The sequence below is a fragment of the Microcebus murinus genome, chromosome 16 (genome assembly GCF_040939455.1).
Source record: "Microcebus murinus isolate Inina chromosome 16, M.murinus_Inina_mat1.0, whole genome shotgun sequence".
Taxonomy (NCBI): domain Eukaryota; kingdom Metazoa; phylum Chordata; class Mammalia; order Primates; family Cheirogaleidae; genus Microcebus; species Microcebus murinus.
The window spans coordinates 66,332,005-66,349,944 of record NC_134119.1 but is presented as its reverse complement, the minus strand read 5'-3'; the positions used below and the strand labels follow the sequence as shown (position 1 = coordinate 66,349,944).

At 48.9% G+C, this 17,940-nt stretch overlaps 1 protein-coding gene and 1 pseudogene across 1 annotated transcript; one reads left to right on the top strand and one right to left on the bottom strand.

Annotated features, from left to right (window-relative positions):
- Window positions 1-7,987: 7,987 nt before the first annotated feature.
- Window positions 7,988-14,452, bottom strand: LOC142861195 (NADH dehydrogenase [ubiquinone] 1 beta subcomplex subunit 1 pseudogene; annotated as a pseudogene).
- On the top strand, window positions 11,204-11,846 carry LOC105869617 (large ribosomal subunit protein eL29-like). Its single transcript, XM_012761580.2, has one exon. It carries the CDS (start codon window positions 11,243-11,245, stop codon window positions 11,720-11,722), a length of 480 nt encoding a protein of 159 aa, XP_012617034.1. The 5' UTR covers window positions 11,204-11,242; the 3' UTR covers window positions 11,723-11,846.
- Window positions 14,453-17,940: the final 3,488 nt, after the last annotated feature.

Below are 17,940 nucleotides of genomic sequence, written 5' to 3'. Positions count from 1 at the left end.
CCTGGGCTTGGCATTGGGCCTTGGAGTGGGGCTGGGGCTGGGAATAGGCCTGAATAAGGGTTTGGATGTGGGCGAGAAATTGAGCCCTGGCCTGGACCTGTGGCACACAGGACGCCCTCCTGGGCGTGGTACCTGGGGCCCTCCCAGGCCTGGTGGAGGCTGTAGAGGGCGGGTCCGGCTGCAGGGAAGACTCCCGAGGGGCCGGGCAGAGCGAGGTTCTGCAAACCCGGGTCCTCCGAGATCACCGGGTCGTTTGGGGCGGGGGCTCCGGGGCAGGCGGGCTCGCAGGCTGCGCCTCCTCCCTGCTGTCGTTGCTGGAGCCGATGTCCTCTGGCTTGTTTGGCCCTCCGGTTCTTGAACCACACCTGGGTGTGTCGGGGTGGGGAACAGAGGGGGGAGGCGGTGTGAGACACGCTTCAGGCCTCTCGAGTGGAGGGTGCCCGGGCAGGCCTGGCTGCCAGGAGCCCAGGGCCTGGGAGGCTCTGCGGGACAGAGTCCCCGGGGTCACAGGGGAACTCTGAGGTCCCCCCGCCGGGAGGCCCGAGAGCCACAGTCTGGGCCCATGGTGTTGGGGGTGCGTGCCAGCGCAGGCGGAAGCGGGACTGGGGTGCCGCCCTGGGTCCCCCGCAGCGCGTCCCCTTGCCAGCTAGGCCCCGGTGGGGTGGGGGCGCCTCGCCTCGCGGAGGGAGGGAGGGAGGGCCGGAGAGTGACAGTGGGGGGGGGGGTCCTGTCAGGGGGTGCAGACCTGCACTTGGTACTCCTGCAGCGTGAGTCGTGCAGCCAGGGCTGCTCGGTCCGCGTGGGAGGGGCGGCTGTTCATCTCGAACTCTCTTTCCAGCTCTTGCTGTTGCTCTTTGGTGTAGACCGTGCGCTCCCGCCGCTGCTTCTTCAGGTCCTCTGAGCACGGTGGGCGGCCCGGGGCACCTGAGGTCGGTGTGGGGCCCGGGGCCCCTGAGGTCAGTGTGCTGCCCGGGGCACCTGAGGTCGGCGTGCGGCCCATGGCACCTGAGGTCGGCGGGCGGCCCGGGGCACCTGAGGTCGGCGGGCGGCCCTGGGCCCCTGAGGTCGGCGGGCGGCCCGGGGCACCTGAGGTCGGCGGGCGGCCCGGGGCACCTGAGGTCGGCGGGCGGCCCGGAGCACCTGAGGTCGGCGGGCGGCCCGGGGTCTCCGAGGTCGGCGGGCGGCCCGGGGTCTCCGAGGTCGGCGGGCGGCCCGGGGTCTCCGAGGTCGGCGGGCGGCCCGGGGTCTCCGAGGTCGGCGGGCGGCCCGGGGTCTCCGAGGTCGGCGGGCGGCCCGGGGCACCTGAGGTCGGCGGGCGGCCCGGGGTCTCCGAGGTCGGCGGGCGGCCCGGGGTCCCTGACGGACGGAGGGGAGCAGGGTCAGATGAACCCCAAAGCAGCCCCCAGCCCCCTAGGGACCCCCCCCAGTCCCCTGGGCCCGGCTAGGCGCTCACTCAGGGTCTAAGGTGGGGGCGGCCCCTGGTGGCAGTGGCTACCCCGACCAGAGGCCCTGGGTCAGACCCCGGCTCTCCACCGCCAGCCCAGACCTGCACTCTCTGGGCCTCAGCATGATACGCCCGCGGCATTAGGACCCACAGCTGGGGAAGCGGGCAGGTGGGCTCCTCGCCCCTGGCTGGTGCCTGCGGCCTGCTCTGCCCTCCCCCAGCCGCCCTCCCATCCCAGGGCTAAGGGGCCCTGGCACGTGGGGGGAGGGGACCGTGTGCCCGTCCTCTGCCCAACTCACTTGCAGGATTTCCTTCCGCCCCAACCCGCTAAGTCCTCCCCACTCTACTTTACTTTTTACCTTTTTTGTTGTGTGTTTTTTTTTTTGTTTTTTTTTTTGAGACAGAGTCTCGCTTTGTTGTCCAGGCTAGAGTGAGTGCCGTGGCATCAGCCTAGCTCACAGCAACCTCAAACTCCTGGGCTCAAGCGATCCTCCTGCCTCAGCCTCCCAAGTAGCTGGGACTACAGGCATGCGCCACCATGCCCGGCTAATTTTTTATATATATGTATCAGTTGGCCAATTAATTTCTTTCTATTTATAGTAGAGACGGGGTCTCGCTCTTACTCAGGCTGGTTTTGAACTCCTGACCTCTAGCAATCCGCCCGCCTCGGCCTCCCAGAGAGCTAGGATTACAGACGTGAGCCACCGCGCCCGGCCTTTGTTGTGTTTTTTTTTGAGTCAGAGTCTCACTTTGTTGCCCAGGCTAGAGTGAGTGCCATGGCATCAGCCTAGCTCACAGCAACCTCAAACTCCTGGGCTCGAGCGATCCTTCTGCCTCAGCCTCCCAAGTAGCTGGGACTACAGGCATGCGCCACCATGCCCGGCTAATTTTTTATATATATATCAGTTGGCCAATTAATTTCTTTCTAGTTATAGTAGAGACGGGGTCTCGCTCTTGCTCAGGCTGGTTTCGAACTCCTGACCTCTAGCAATCCGCCCGCCTCGGCCTCCCAGAGTGCTAGGATTACAGGTGTGAGCCACTGCGCCCAGCCTCCTCCCCACTCTAGAGGGCAGGAAGCCCCATCCTACACAAGCCCGGTCCCTCTCTGGGCGCCCCAGTTGGCACTCTGCAGCCGGGGCCACAAAACCAGCCTGGGGCCAGCACGTCCCCATCACCACTCACCCTGGAAATCACTGGGGTCTTCCATACTGCTCCCACTGTGTCCGGAAACAGATGGTGCACTCTCAGGACCCAGGGCTTTAACATATATTACCTCCATGCCCACCCAGTCCCACCCTGCTGGGACCCTCCCTTTCCTGCCCTACCCTGCAGTCCCTGCCCCCTGGAGGAGCCGAATGTTGATCCTTTCAATATTGAGCAGCTACTGCTTCTGGGGCGGGGACAGGGCAGGGCTAGTTGTCCCCAGTGGCCATCACAACCTTGCTCTACCCCCACGGGCTCTAGCCCAGGGGGAGGTGGCATTCCACCAGGGGCTGGGGGAGGGGCGTCACTGAGCATCGTTACCCATGTTAGGGTCCCCATCTCAGGCCAGGCAGCCATTCCCAGGGAGCCAAGGCCAGGGAACCTGCCTGCTCCTCCCACCTCCCTCGATGCCCACCTTGTCCAGCCTCCAGCTCTCCTGCCCGGGTGGTCCAGCAGCCTCCTCCCTGGTCCCTCGTGGCCACTCTGGCCTCTACTGTCCATTCTTGAAGTTGTCCTCTGGTGCCTGGGTGTGGGAGGGCTCAGTGCACATGGGCCCTGGTGCTGGCTGGTTTCTGTACTGGGATGTCCCCAGTGGGCCGTGGTCTGGTGGATATTCAAGTGGAGCCTTGCTGGTTTCTCCTTTTAAGTAAACGACGTCGCCTCTGGTGTACTCCACTTTCTCTGTTGGGCTCCTGAGCTTAGTTCACATGAGTCCAGCCCCTCTGAGCTGCACAGACCTGCATCTAAACATTAGAATCAGTGGGAGATAAAAAATTAAATAGGAAATCAAATACAAAATTAAACAAAACCAATAGATGTTGTGATTTTAAATTTACTTGCGCTCAAACTGCCGGTTAGTATCTCATAGTAGCACTCTACCGTAATTGGATATTTATTTTGCTTCCTTTCTGAGAACTTTCTAGAACATTCTTCCTTTCTGAGAACATAATTGGAGATTGTATTCTGCTTTTTTGGGTGGCTGGGAAGGCATTGGTCACCAAGATTCGTGACAGCCCCACTATCAAGAGGAATGATCCAGCAATTTCCTTGGTCTTTAAGATGCAACTGGATGGGCCCCCTCTCTATAAATTGTCAAAGAAATTAAATGTAAAATTTTGCTTATTAGGTTGGTGAAAATGAAGAAGAGAGACCATGCCTGGCATTAGCAGGGGAAGGGATAGGGAATCTGGTGTTTTCCCAGATTACCTGTGCTTTTGGAGCACAGATTGATTTTTGAGATACTGGTCAATATCGCTCAGCCAGAGACCCTCAGAAGGATATAAGTGGTCGGGCCAAGTTGGGTTTATTGTCTTGTTGCTCAGAGAAGAGCAGGGCAAAGGAGGGGGTCCATGGGGTGTCACAGAAAGAGAAACAGATGGTAGGATTTGGGCTCGTGTTTGATGATTTGGGAAAGAGTTCAAAATAGAATGACTTTTATACCTAAAAGAATTTAAATCAGGGACTCAAACAGATATTTGCACACTACTGTTTATGGCAGCATTATTCTCAATAACCAAAAGGTGGAAACCATCCAAACGTCCATCAATGAATGAGGGGGATAGAAAAAAAGGGGGTGTCTCCTCATACGATGGAATATGCTTCAGCCTTAAGAAAGAAGGAAGGAAGTTCTGCCACATCCTGCAATATCCGTGAATCTATGAAATAAGCCAGACAAAACAGGACAGGGAGGTTGAGGCAGGAGGATCACTTGAGGTCAGGAGTTCAAGACCAGCCTGGGAAACATAGCAAGATCCTGTCTCTTAAAAAATGAAAAAATAGGCCGGGCGCGGTGGCTCACGCCTGTAATCCTAGCACTCTGGGAGGCCGAGGTGGGCGGATAGCTCGAGGTCAGGAGTTCGAAACCAGCCTGAGCAAGAGCGAGACCCCATCTCTACTATAAATAGAAAGAAATTAATTGGCCAACTAATATATATAGAAAAAATCAGCCGGGCATGGTGGCACATGCCTGTAGTCCCAGCTACTCGGGAGGCTGAGGCAGGAGGATTGCTTGAGCCCAGGAGTTTGAGGTTGCTGTGAGCTAGGCTGATGCCACGGCACTCACTCTAGCCTGGGCAACAGAGTGAGACTCTGTCTCAAAAAAAAAAAAAGAAAAGAAAAGAAAAAATAAATAAATCAGCTGGAGTGTGGTGGCACCTGCCTGTAGTCTCATTGGGAGGCTGAGACAGGAGGATCGTTTGAGGCCAAGGGCTATGATAGCACCACTACGCTCCAGCCTGGGTGACAAAGCAAGACCCTGTCTCTTTTTTAAAAAATGTGGTGATGGTCGTACAACCATATGAATATGCCTAATACCATTGAACCGTGTGCTTAAAATGGCCACAGTAGTAAATTTTATGTTATGCTTATTTTACTGCACTATACAAAAAAAGCCAAGTGGTTTTGCTGTGGCTTGGATGCAGGAAACGAGGGTCACTCTATGGCTACCTTATGTTGAAGGTGAGGAGGGTGGAGCGTGGCTACAGCTCTGATGGGTATAGAAACGTTGTCACCCGTCATAGCCAGGATAGGGGGACACTGGTCTCGGCGGTGGTTTGGATGAGGTTTGTGTTTGTCTGTCTTCAGACAGGGTTTCTCACAGATCACTGCAACACCATCAAACAGTGACTTTGTCCATTTGTGTCGTGTGAGATCGTTTCTATCCAACCAGGTTGGGGGGGGCTGGCTGTGGGTGCTAGACCAGCTCCCGATGTCGGGGGGCTGCTTTTCTTTCTGGTATTCAGCAAACTCCCTTGTACTGTTTCGTTGCAGGCGTAGGTCTGAGAGCAGCTGGCAATGGCCGAAGGTCTTTGTCATCAGCGGCTGCCTGACCCAGGCCAAGGCCTTGCTGCCCACCCCCCCACACCCCTACCCCACCCCACCACCCCCACCCCTACCCCACCCCACCACCCTCCTACCCCACCCCACCCCATCACCCCTACCCCACCCCACCACCCTCCTACCCCACCCCACCCCCCCACCCCTACCCCACCCCACCACCACCCCTACCCCACCCCACCACCCCCCTACCCCACCCCACCCTCCCACCTGTACCCCACCCCACCACCCCCCTACCCGACCCCACCCTCCCACCCGTACCCCACCCCACCACCCCCCTACCCCACCCCACCCCACCCCAACCCCTCCCCACCCTCTGGGCTCCCGTATTTCCCCACCTATACATGGGATTATCTCAACTTCCGCTCCCAAGAAGCCTTTGGTCTTATCATGACATCTGCTCAGGAGAGGACTATCCCAGTGGCTCAGAGAACCCTCCCCTGTGCCCAAGGTTTGTCCTCAGGGCAAAGTCACTGCCTGACATCCACCCTGCAGGAAACTGCCACCACCTTCCCAGGCCAGGCCAGGGATCTTCAAGGTCTCACCAGGGATGCCCTGGAGAGCTTGCTGAAATGCAGGGTCCCCGGCCTCAGCCCTAGGGTTTCTGATTCAGCAGGTTAGGGGTGGGGCACATAAAACCTTGAACATCTTCCATTTCCCCCCTCGCTCCCCCCCAACCCTGGCAACCACCATTCCACTCTCTGCTTTTATGGGTTTGATTTATTATTTAGGCTCCACATATGAGTAAAGCAAAGTAGAGAGACGAGGACGTGTAGAAATTTGAAAACGGGACATAGGCACCGTTTTGCTCCCGTATGCTCAGCCTGTCATCCAGGACGACACGCAGGGAGTGGCTGGGAGTGGCAGCCCGTGCAAGGACAACTGTGGGGTGGGGGACAGTTTTCACGGCACATTGCCGTGCATTCCCCATGGTGCAGAGGTATTAACCATGCAGAGTATAAGTAAAATAAGATCTATTCTTTGTTTTAGAAAATAGCGTCCTTTCTTCTGAGCTCTCTGGACCACGTTCCCTTCCTTCTGCAAAAAACAGCTCCTTTTTTCCTAAGCTCAGGTTTTCTGAGCCTCAGGTTGACTCCGTGGGAAAGAGCCCCTTTCCATCTGCTGCTCTTTGCTTCAGGTTTGCTTCTGGAAAATGTCTCCATTTGGGCCCACCTGGAGGGGCACTGAAGGGTGACATGGGTTGAGGACAATGCACAGGTCCATGAATTCTCACCAAGGAAACACACTTGCGTAATCACCACCCAGCATGAGTGGCAGAATATTCCCAGCGACACCGGAGTTCCCCCACGACAGCTCCCAGTCTGGACCCCCCCCCCAAAGATGACCACTGCCCTGCCTCCTGGTGAACAGTGTTGCTTGGCTTTGAACTTTCCATGCACAGGATCGTAGAGTGTGCCTTCCACAGTGTTTGACTTCATTCATCAAAGTTTGCAAGATTCATCCATGTTGCCTATAGCAACGGTCAGCTCCTTCTGATGTCCATGTGGTTTTCATTGTGTGATAGAGCACATTTAATTTATCCATTCTTTCACTGGGGCACCTTTGGGTTGGTTCCAGCTAGGTTGTTACAATGATGCCATGAAGTCTCTGGCATATATATTTATGCATTTCTGTTAATATATTCCTCGAAGTGGAATTTGGGGGTGACAGAGAAGTCATTTGTTCAAATTTACAGATACTGCTTAATAGATTTCCAAAGTGATTTTAGCAGTTTACACTTTCCGTTTCTCAATATCCTCAACCAAATATGGCATCGTCTGTCTTTTCATTTTAGCCATGCTGGTGGCATTGTGACAGCAGTTGAGGAAGACCCCGAGGAAGAAATTATGGCTTCATTTTGTGTTTTTCTGATGACCAATGAAGTTGAGCGCCTTTTCCATTTATTATGGTCTACTTTAAGTTTGTTGTTGTTGTTATGTTGCGTATAGTTTTCTGTGTAGAGATAATCCACAGATATTGTTAGATTTTTTTTCCCTACATATTTGATGTTGTAAATTGCATCGACTTTTTTTTTTTAATAATAAGCATGTTTTTATTTCTCTCATGACTTTAAAAATGTTCAGGCCGGGCGCTGTGGCTCACGCCTGTAATCCTAGCTCTTGGGAGGCCGAGGCGGGCGGATTGCTCAAGGTCAGGAGTTCAAAACCAGCCTGAGCAAGAGCGAGACCCCGTCTCTACTATAAATAGAAAGAAATTAATTGGCCAACTGATATATATATAAAAAATTAGCTGGGCATGGTGGCGCATGCCTGTAGTCCCAGCTACTCGGGAGGCTGAGGCAGAAGGATCACTCAAGCCCAGGAGTTTGAGGTTGCTGTGAGCTAGGCTGACACCACGGCACTCACTCTAGCCTGGACAACAAAGTGAGACTCTGTCTCAAAAAAAAAAAAAAAAAAAATACACATGCATATGTCCATTATAAAAAAATAAATAAATAAATAAAATAAAATAAAAATGTTCGCATTTTGTAATTCAGCCAGTTTTTTACTTGTAGGTAACTTCTTCATTGGGTCTCAATTCCCTTCTATATAACATACTTTTATTCCGGAAGGCAGTTAGCTTTTCATCATTCTCTGTCTAGATAGCACCCAATGACAAATCCCATAGGGACAAGAACATGAACCCAATGGTCACCATGATTGCTGTGACCCCAATGTCAACAAGGAGCCCGGCCACCGGCGCCAGCGGAAACCTGCATCGACTTTTTAAAATTTGTTTCCTAATTGTTTGCAGCTGTAATGTATTAAAATAATCAAGTTTTGTTGCATTCACTTGTATCCAGTGACCTTGTGAAATTCTCATATTAATATTAAATGATTATCTATAGATTGCTTGGATTTTCCACCTAAACAATCATGTCACCTGCAAATAATGATAGTTTTATTTCTTCCTTTCTAAACGATATACCTTTAATATTTCCTTTTCTTTTTCTTTCTTTCTTTCTTTTTTTTTTGAGACAGAGTTTCGCTTTGTCGCCTGGCCTAGAGTGAATGCCGTGGCATTAGCCTAGCTCACAGCAACCTCAAACTCCTGGGCCCAAGCAATCCTCCTGCCTCAGCCTCCCAAGTAGCTGGGACTACAGCCGAGAGCCATGACACCCGGCCAACTTTTTGTTTCTATTTTTAGTTCACTGGCTTATTTTTTTTTCTATTTTTCATAGAGACGGGATCTCGCTCTTCCTCAGGTTAGTCTCAAACTCCTGACCTCAAGCAATCCTCCTGCCTCAGCCTCCCAGAGTGCTAGAATTACAGGCATGAGCCACCACACCCGGCCTTTTCTTTCTTTCTTACCTCTTAATTTTTTTATTGCAAAAGCCTTCAGTACAGTGTTGAATAAAAGCAATAAGTACTAGACGTTCCTGTCTCATTCCCAATAATAATAGAAGGAAAGTTCTCAACATTTCAACATCAGACATGATGTTCTCTATAGGATTCTTTTGCACCTACCCTTTATCAAGTGAAGGAATTCACTTCTCTTCCTCGTTGGCTAAGAGTTCGTTGCTTTTAATCACAAGTGAATTTTGAGTTTTATCAAATGCATCCCCTGCATATATTGAGACGATATTACTTTCCCTTTATTGTGTTAATGTAGCAAATTGCATTGGTTTGTTTTGAATATTAAACCATGTTTACATTCTTGGAATAAACTCAACTGGGTCAGAACGTGTCATCCTTTCTTTATGTATTCTAGATTTCATTGGCTAATATTATGTCTTGGACTTTTGTATCTACATTCGTGACCTATAATTTTCCTTTATTTTAGGGTTCTTGCCTGGGTTTTTAGACCAAGATTATGCAAGTCCCGTGAAATAAAAAGGAAAATGTTCCCTCTCTTTTAATTCTCTGGAAGTTTGCATAAGATCAATGTTATTTCTTTCTTAACTGTTTGGTAGAATTCACTGACAAAGCTAAATGTGCATGGAGTGTTCTTTGTGTGAATATTTTTTTTTTTTTTTTTTTTTAGAGATGAGGCCCTGTCGTTGTCACCAGGCTAGAGTAAGTGCAGTGGCACAATCATCGCTCACTGCAGCCTCAAACTCCTGGGCTCAAGCGATCCTCCTGCCTCAACTGACAAATCTCTGGGATTATAGGCATGAGCCATCGAGATTGGCTGTGTGAAAAATTTTAAGGCTGGATTACTGTTTCTTTAATAGGACTATTCAGATTTGTGGGCGTGTCTGTGTGTGTTCACTATGTAGTAAGGTGTATCTGCTAGGAATTTGTCTTCTAAATTTTCAAATTTCTTGGCATAAAATTGTTCATCTATCCCATCCAACTAAGTGAAGTATCACAAGAATGGAAAAACAAGCACCATAAGTACTCACCATCAAATTGATCAACAAACGCACATATAATAGTAACATTGATTGGGTGTTGGGCAGATCATAGGAGGGTGGAGGGGTTGGGTTTATCCATACCTAATGGGTGCGGTGCACACCGCCTAGGGCAGGGACACGCTTGTAGCTCTTACTCAGGCCGGACAAAGACAATATATGTTACCTAAACATCTGTACCCCCATAATACAATAAAAAAATAAAATAAAAAAATATAATAAATAAAAAACAATAAATAAATAAAATAAATAAATATTTATTTATATAATAAATAAAAATAATAAAAAATAAAAATAAATAATAAAAATAATAAATTAATTAATAAAAATTGTTCATATAGCTTATGACCATTAATGTCCTTAAATGGGATCTTTAGTGGTACCTTCTTTTTCATTCTTTTTTTTTTTTTTGAAACAGAGTTTCACTTTGTTGCCCAGGCTAGGTGAGTGCCATGGCGTCAGCCTAGCTCACAGCAACCTCAAACTCCTGGGCTCAAGCGATCCTCCTGCCTCAGCCTCCCAAGTAGCTAGGACTACAGGCCACCATGCCCGGCTAATTTTTTGTATATATATTAGTTGGCCAATTAATTTCTTTCTATTTATAGTAGAGACGGGGTCTCCCTCTTGCTCAGGCTGGTTTCGAACTCCTGACCTTGAGCAATCCTCCCACCTCTGCTTCCCAGAGTGCTAGGATTACAGGCATGAGCCACTGTGCCCAGCCTCTTTTTCATTCTTGATATTGATAATTTTCTCTCTTTTTCTCTTTGTTACTATTTTGGGTCACTATTGATTTTATGACTCTTGAACAAAACAAAGTCATATGTCTATTGGGTTTTTTTCTATTGTACATTTATTTTCTTAATTTCTCCTCTCACCTTTATTATTTCTTCCCTCTGTTCCTTTTCTAACTTTTTAGGATGATGTTAACAATGATTGATGTTAGTCTTTCTTCTTATTTGGTACCTATAACACCATTTACAGTAAAAGATAAATCAAATGGATCTTAGAATATTATGAAAAAATGTATGCCAATAAATTTGACAAATTTAGAGGAAATGGACAAATTCCTTGAGAACTAGAACTTACTGAAACTGACACACAAAGAAATTTTAAAATATAAATAATTATATGTTTATTAAAGTAAGTCCATAATTAGCCTTTCTAACAAAAAACTACAGGCCCATTTGCTTCACTGGTAAATTCTATCACATACTTAAGAAAGACATAATATCTTGCACAAACTCTCCTACAAAATACCAGAGGAGAATATTCTTCCCGTTTCATTTTATGAAACCAGCATAATTGTGACACCAAAATCTAATATGGACAGACATTACAATAAAAGTAAATTATAAGTCAGTCTTCCGGTCCCAGGCTCTTCGGCAGACGTGTGTTACAGTGTAGACATGGCCAAGTCCAAAAACCACACCACACAGAACCAGTCCCGAAAGTGGCACAGAAATGGCATCAAGAAACCCCGATCACAAAGATACGAATCTCTTAAGGGGGTGGACCCCAAGTTCCTGAGGAACATGCGCTTTGCCAAGAAGCACAACAAGAAGGGCCTGAAGAAGATGCAGGCCAACAACGCCAAGGCCATGAGTGCACGTGCTGAAGCTATCAAGGCCCTTGTAAAGCCCAAGGAGGTTAAGGCTAAGATCCCAAAGGGCATGAGCCGCAAGCTCAGTCGACTTGCCTACATTGCCCACCCCAAGCTTGGGAAGCGTGCTCGCGCGCGCATTGCCAAGGGTCTCAGGCTCTGCCGGCCAAAGGCCAAGAATCAAACCAAGGCCCAGACCGCGGCTTCAGCCACAGCACCAGCTTCAGTTCCAGCCCCAGCTCAGGCTCCCAAAGGTGCCCAGGACCCCGCAAAGGCTCCAGAGTAGAAGTCTCTGTCTGCCAACATGAGGACAGAAGGACTGGTGTGACCCCTGGGCTGCTGTCTGCATGGGGCTGGGGTCCTCCTGTACTATTTGTACAAATAAACCTGAGGCAGGAAAAAAAAAAAAAGTAAATTATAAGTCAGCATCCGGGCCGGGTGGGGTGGCTCTTGCCTGTAATCCTAGCACTCTGGGAGGCCGAGGCAGGCGGATCGCTCAAGGTCAGGAGTTCGAAACCAGCCTGAGCAAGAGCGAGACCCCGTCTCTACTATAAATAGAAAGAAATTAATTGGCCAACTAATATATATAGAAAAAATGAGCCGGGCATGGTGGTGCATGCTTGTAGTCCCAGCTACTCGGGAGGCTGAGGCAGGAGGATCGCTTGAGCCCAGGAGTTTGAGGTTGCTGTGAGCTAGGCTGACGCCACGGCACTCACTCTAGCCTGGGCAACAAAGTGAGACTCTGTCTCAAAAAATAAAATAAAATAATAAGTCAGCATCCGTCACAAACATAGATGCAAAAACTCCTAAATCAAATCAAACAATAGATAAAAAGAATAATACATCAGGACCAAGTCGGGTTTAGCTCAAGGATGCAAGTTGGTTAAGCATCCATAAATCAATCAATGTGATTAGCCTCATTACCAGAGTAAAAGGAAAAACACAGGATCATCTCAATAGATGTGAAAGAAATATGTGATAAAATTCACACCCTGTGGTCCCGGCTACTCAGGAGGCAGAAGCAGAAGGATCATTTGAGCCCGAGAGTTCGAGGCCAGCCTGAGCAACATAGTGAGGCTTCATCTCTAAAAAAAAAAAAAAAGAAGAGAAGAGAAGAGAAGAAGAAAAATGATATTTCAAATGCTCAGGCAAACTAGAAATAGAATGGAATTTATGTAATCTGATAAAAGGCAACTATGAAAAAGCTACAGGTAATACGATCCTTCGGGATGCAAAATTGAACACTTCGCCCCTAAGATCAGGAAGAAGACCAGGATACCTGCTTTCATGGCCTCTTCACCACAGTCCCAGAGTCTCTGAGTAGGAAAGTCTGGTCCTTCTAGCAAGTTCTGGCCCAGTGCCATGAGGCCCACGCAGGGACTACCTCCCCTTCTGTTATTTCCTGAGACAAATAATCGCTCAGATCCAACTTCATACCCTGTCCTGGTGTTGGAAATGCAACTGTGACCAAGACAGTCTTAATTCCTGATTTCTAGGACTTGCAATAACAGTACAGGACACGGAAAATAAACACAAGAAAAGGGGAAAACCCGCTGGAGTGCTGTAGGCTTGAGGGCTGGTGGCATGGCAAATGAGGAGGAAGACCCCATCTTTAAGCATGAAAATGAAGAAATTGGAGGAGGTGGACAAGATAAAAGAAAGAGACTTTTCTTTCTAAAGAACTGAGATGTATATCTTTGGAGGTGGCCAGAACCCTTACACCAGGCGTCCTCAAACTATGGCCCACGGGCCACATGCCGCCCACCGAGGACATTTATCGGGCCCACCGGGTGTTTTTGCAGCCGCTGCCTGTCCTGCTTAGCAGCCGACTGGTCCCGGGCCCACAGTGCACACTCTCCAACAGCCTGAGGGACGGTGAACTGGCCCCCGTTTAAAAAGTTTGAGGACCCCTGCCTTACACCGAGTCAGGAGACATTCTTGAAGAGCTTGTCATCGAGTTCATCACAAGGCAATGTCATAGTTGGAAGACAAGGTCATGCTCAAGTTGAAGATATCAACTTCATGATTCCAAAGGACCCCAGGAAGTTTGCTAAGGTTAAAGACTTGCTTCCTATGAGTGAAGAATTGAAACGAGATACCAAAGCATCTGATCAAACGAACTGTGGATCATGACACCTTTTGTAGTTTGTGCAACTCCATAATGTTCTAGGGAAAACATATGTAATAATTGTATATATTCCACAGTAAGGTCTTGATAGCTACCTATCTAAATGAAAAGTGGAGAAACATGGAGTGTTCTGCTTTTATTTTCATGCCTTTCATTTTAGAGTAATATTGGATGAATTGCCTGCCTTTATATGATCATACTTGAACTACTTTTTGGTTTTAATGACCACACATAAGTTAAAGTACCTTGCAAGCCAGGCAGCTCCTTCTGACTTTGACTATCTAAAGGATGAACTAGTATTTATGCGTTAGGTATATTTGTGCATTGTAAGCTCTACTTGCTGTTTAATACGCTAAATCCAAATGGCATCTTTATAGTCAAAGGTCATATTGGGTTAAAATAAAAAAAAAAAAAAAAAGAAATGGCATCTTTGACTATATGATAGCTGAACCATGTGCTTTATGTAATTCTGAAATTTTTAAACAAAAGTGTTTTTTTTGTTTTGTTTTGTTTTTGAGACATAGTCTCACTCTGCTGCCCGGGCTACAGTGCCGTGGAATCAGCCTAGCTCACAGCAACCTCAAACTCCTGGGCTCAAGCAATCCTCCTGCCTCAGCCTCCCGAGTAGCTGGGACTACAGGCATGCGCCACCATGCCCGGCTAATTTTATATATATATATATATATACACACACATATATATATGTTTAGTTGGCCAATTAATTTCTTTCTATTTATAGTAGAGACGGGGTCTCGCTCTTGCTCAGGCTGGTTTCGAACTCCTGACCTTGAACAATCCTCCCTCCTCAGCCTCCCTACCTTTCTTGATTTCACACTCTCTTTCTCTGTCTCTTTCACCTCCCCCATACTTCCTAGGGGCTAAAGGCATCGTCTTTGAAGTTACCCACACAGAGGTTGCCTCCCTTGCTGTGTGACCCCAGGGCCTTTGCACTCTCTGCTCCCAACCAGGTTTCTTCATCTTTAACCTGAGAAGCACCTGGAAGGCTGGGGCTGGGTTCTGTTGCCTTAGGGAAGTCACTTAACCTCTGCTGATCCTTAAGACGAGGGAGGAGGATGGCCTGGGGAGATGTCATGAGGTTTGAGTGAGTGAGGAATACAAAGAAAGTGCTTGTTGGAAGCACCCAATGCAGAGTGTCACCTGTGATTTGATGAGTATGGTGTGTCTCAGGCAGCACTGATTTCACATGGAGGGGACAGCGGGGGGAGGGTGCATCATTTAGTTAAAACTCCCCTCCCCTCTGGGTCGTGAGTCCACACCTAATCCTCCCTAATTCCCCTGCCGTCCTGCTGAGGCTGGGCCATTGTCATAAGAGGATTGGAGCATTTGCTAAATTAGTCCTGCTCAGGGACAGAGGGAGCAGCTGGGGTGGTGGGAGGGGTGCGGTTCAGAGGCGGGAATCGACAGAGAAATATGGGAGCGAGGAGAGAGACAGAAAGAGGGAAACAGAGAAGGGGAGAATTAATTGTACCCAAGACCCAGGAAGGAAGAAACAGGGGAGAAGAGAACTAAAATGAAGTACCAAAAGTGGAGGGGAAAAGGCCCACACCCCGACAAGCTGAACGTAAATGCCTCGCTTTGGGAAGTCACCCAGCCCCCCTCTGCCTCACTTTCCTCACCTGTGAAATGGGCATAATAATTAGCATCTAGGGCCAGGCGCGGTGGCTCACGCCTGTAATCCTAGCACTCTGGGAGGCCGAGGCGGGCGGATCGCTCAAGGTCAGGAGTTCGAAACCAGCCTGAGCAAGAGCGAGACCCCGTCTCTACTATAAATAGAAAGAAATTAATTGGCCAACTAATATATATAGAAAAATTAGCCGGGCATGGTGGCGCATGCCTGTGGTCCCAGCTACTCGGGAGGCTGAGGCAGGAGGATCGCTTGAGCCCAGGAGTTTGAGGTTGCTGTGAGCTAGGCTGACGCCACGGCACTCACTCTAGCCTAGGCAACAAAGCGAGACTCTGTCTCAAAAAATAATAATAATAATAATTAGCATCTATCTGATGGGCTGTTTTGGGAATTAAACGAGTTAGGACCAGCTTGCCCCAGTGTCTGTCAAATAGTACCTGCTCGTTAATTTTTCTTTCTTTTCTTTTCCTTCTGATACATTGAGGTATAACTTATAGTCTATCAAATCCACCCATGCTGAGTGTCAGTTTGATGAGTTTGGGCAATTGTGCACAGTCACGGAACCACCACCATAATCAAGATAAAGATACTTCCAGCACCCCCCAAAAGTCCTTTTTTGTCCCTTAGTGGGAAAGCCCATTTGCTTTCTCCAGCTCCTGGCAACACTCTCTGCTTTGTGTCCTATATCAGCTTGTCTTTTCCAAAATTTCGTATATGTGGAATCGTGCATGGACCACTTCGTGCCCAGTTTCTTTTACTCGCCACTATGTTGTCATCACTCAAGGGTACCTTTTGTATGGATGCACACGGCCTGTGTCCCCATTCACCTCCTGGCAGCTTCCAGCTTGGAGCCGTTATAAATAAAGCTGCCTTGAATGGCACAAGTACAAGTTAAGTTAAAAAAAAAAATACCAGGTTAACATACATGTTTAGCATGACGTTTCCAAGGTTCGTCTATGTTGTAGCATGTTATCACTGCTTCGTTTCTTTTGGTGGCTGAGTGACATCCCCTGCTAGGGCCAGACCACATTCTGTTTCTCTGTCCTTCCGTGGATAAATTGTTTCCATCTTTGGGTTATTGTGAATCACTCTGCCCGAGAACTTGAGTGTACGAGTTTTTGTTTGAACATCTGTTGCTCTCAGTTATTTTGGGTATAGAGTTAGGAGCGGAATTGTTAGGTCACTATGCGGTTTCAGAACTTTTTTGTCATCCCAAAAGGGAACTCCATATTCATTAAGGAGTCACCCTGCTCCCCAATTCAAAGGTCCACCCCAGACCCTGCCAGCCACTCCCCTGCCTTCTGCCTCACAGCTTTGCCTATTCTGAATATTTCATATAAATGGAATCATACAACATGTGGCTCTTTGTGACTGGCTTCTTCTGTCAATGTATCAATACTTAATGCCACTAAATTAATTACCTTAAAATGGACAAAATGAATTAGGATCCTTAAAATGGGAAAAATAGTACGTTTCACAGTGTGTGCATTTTACCACAAAATTATATAAATAAGTATTTATTAAGCTCCTACCATGTACTAGCCTTCAAGACCAAGTATGTAATATAATAACTTCATTTCATTCTCTTGAGATGGGTCTTCTTGGAGGCTCCACGTTACAGGTGGGGAAACTGAGGCTGGGAGAAATGAACCCCCCCCCCAAGGTCAGATGACCTGAAGGGGCCGAGCCAGGCTGGGACAGCAGGCCTGCCTGACCCCCTCAATCCAATGTTCGATGTCCACCCCCGTCCCTCCAACAAAAATAACCTGAGACTCAGCAAGTGAGAGGAATGGAAGCAGAAAAAGCCAACTTAGAGCTGGAGAAAGAGAAAGCCAGAGGCAAAGGAAGAGACAGAGGGGGGAAAGAAAGGAAGAAGATGAAAATTCAGCAAAGAGAAAAGGATGCCTGGGAGTCTGAGAGCCTGGAGCAAAAAAGGAAAGAGACAGAGAAGAGAAGAGAGAGGAAGGGGGGAAGTTAGTTGGAGATCCTGCAGGGCTGAGAGACAGAGCTGCAGGGGGAATGTCCCCAGGGCTGGGCGGGGCTCCCCACGCTAGCCAGAAGCCCTGGAGCCTCTTATCGGCTTTAGGGAGATAACAAGGAAAAGACTGTGATGGGAGATAAGAGAGGAAGCCCATGGCTGGACCCATGTCCCCAGGGGCACAAGGGACAGAGGAGTCCCTGTGCCAACCGCCCCAGTCTGCCCCTCCAGGGAAAATCATGGAAATCAAGAAAAAAGAAAGAAATCACCCAGACTTTAAATGGGACTCAATATTTTAATCAGTTTCACTGTGTGGGTGGCCAGAGAAGGGAGACCTGGGATGCCAGTGTGTGGGAAGGGGGGACAGAGAAAGTGACACAGAATGAGGGAGGCTCCTGGCCTCTTCCCTCTGTGCCCACTTGCCTCGTCCCCCGTCCTGGCTTTAGGAAGTAGGACAAAGGACAGCAGAAGAGCCAGGTACAGGAGGCCGGCCCAGGAAAAGGGACTTGGAACCTCCTGATCAGATGCAAATCCTGGAGAAGTCTCAGAAGACCCTCTCCTCCACGCCCTCCTTGACCCCCTTGTCAAGTCTCCTTTGACCTGTCTGCACAAGACACGGCCTCCCGGAGAACCGGTTGTCGCCCGCGCCCCAGTCCCCAGCCGCCAGCCCAGAGCCTGGGCGTCTCTGCAGAGAGAAACACTGACGCTGGATGCTGGTCCCAACCGAGCCACAGACCCAGGGCGCCATGTCAT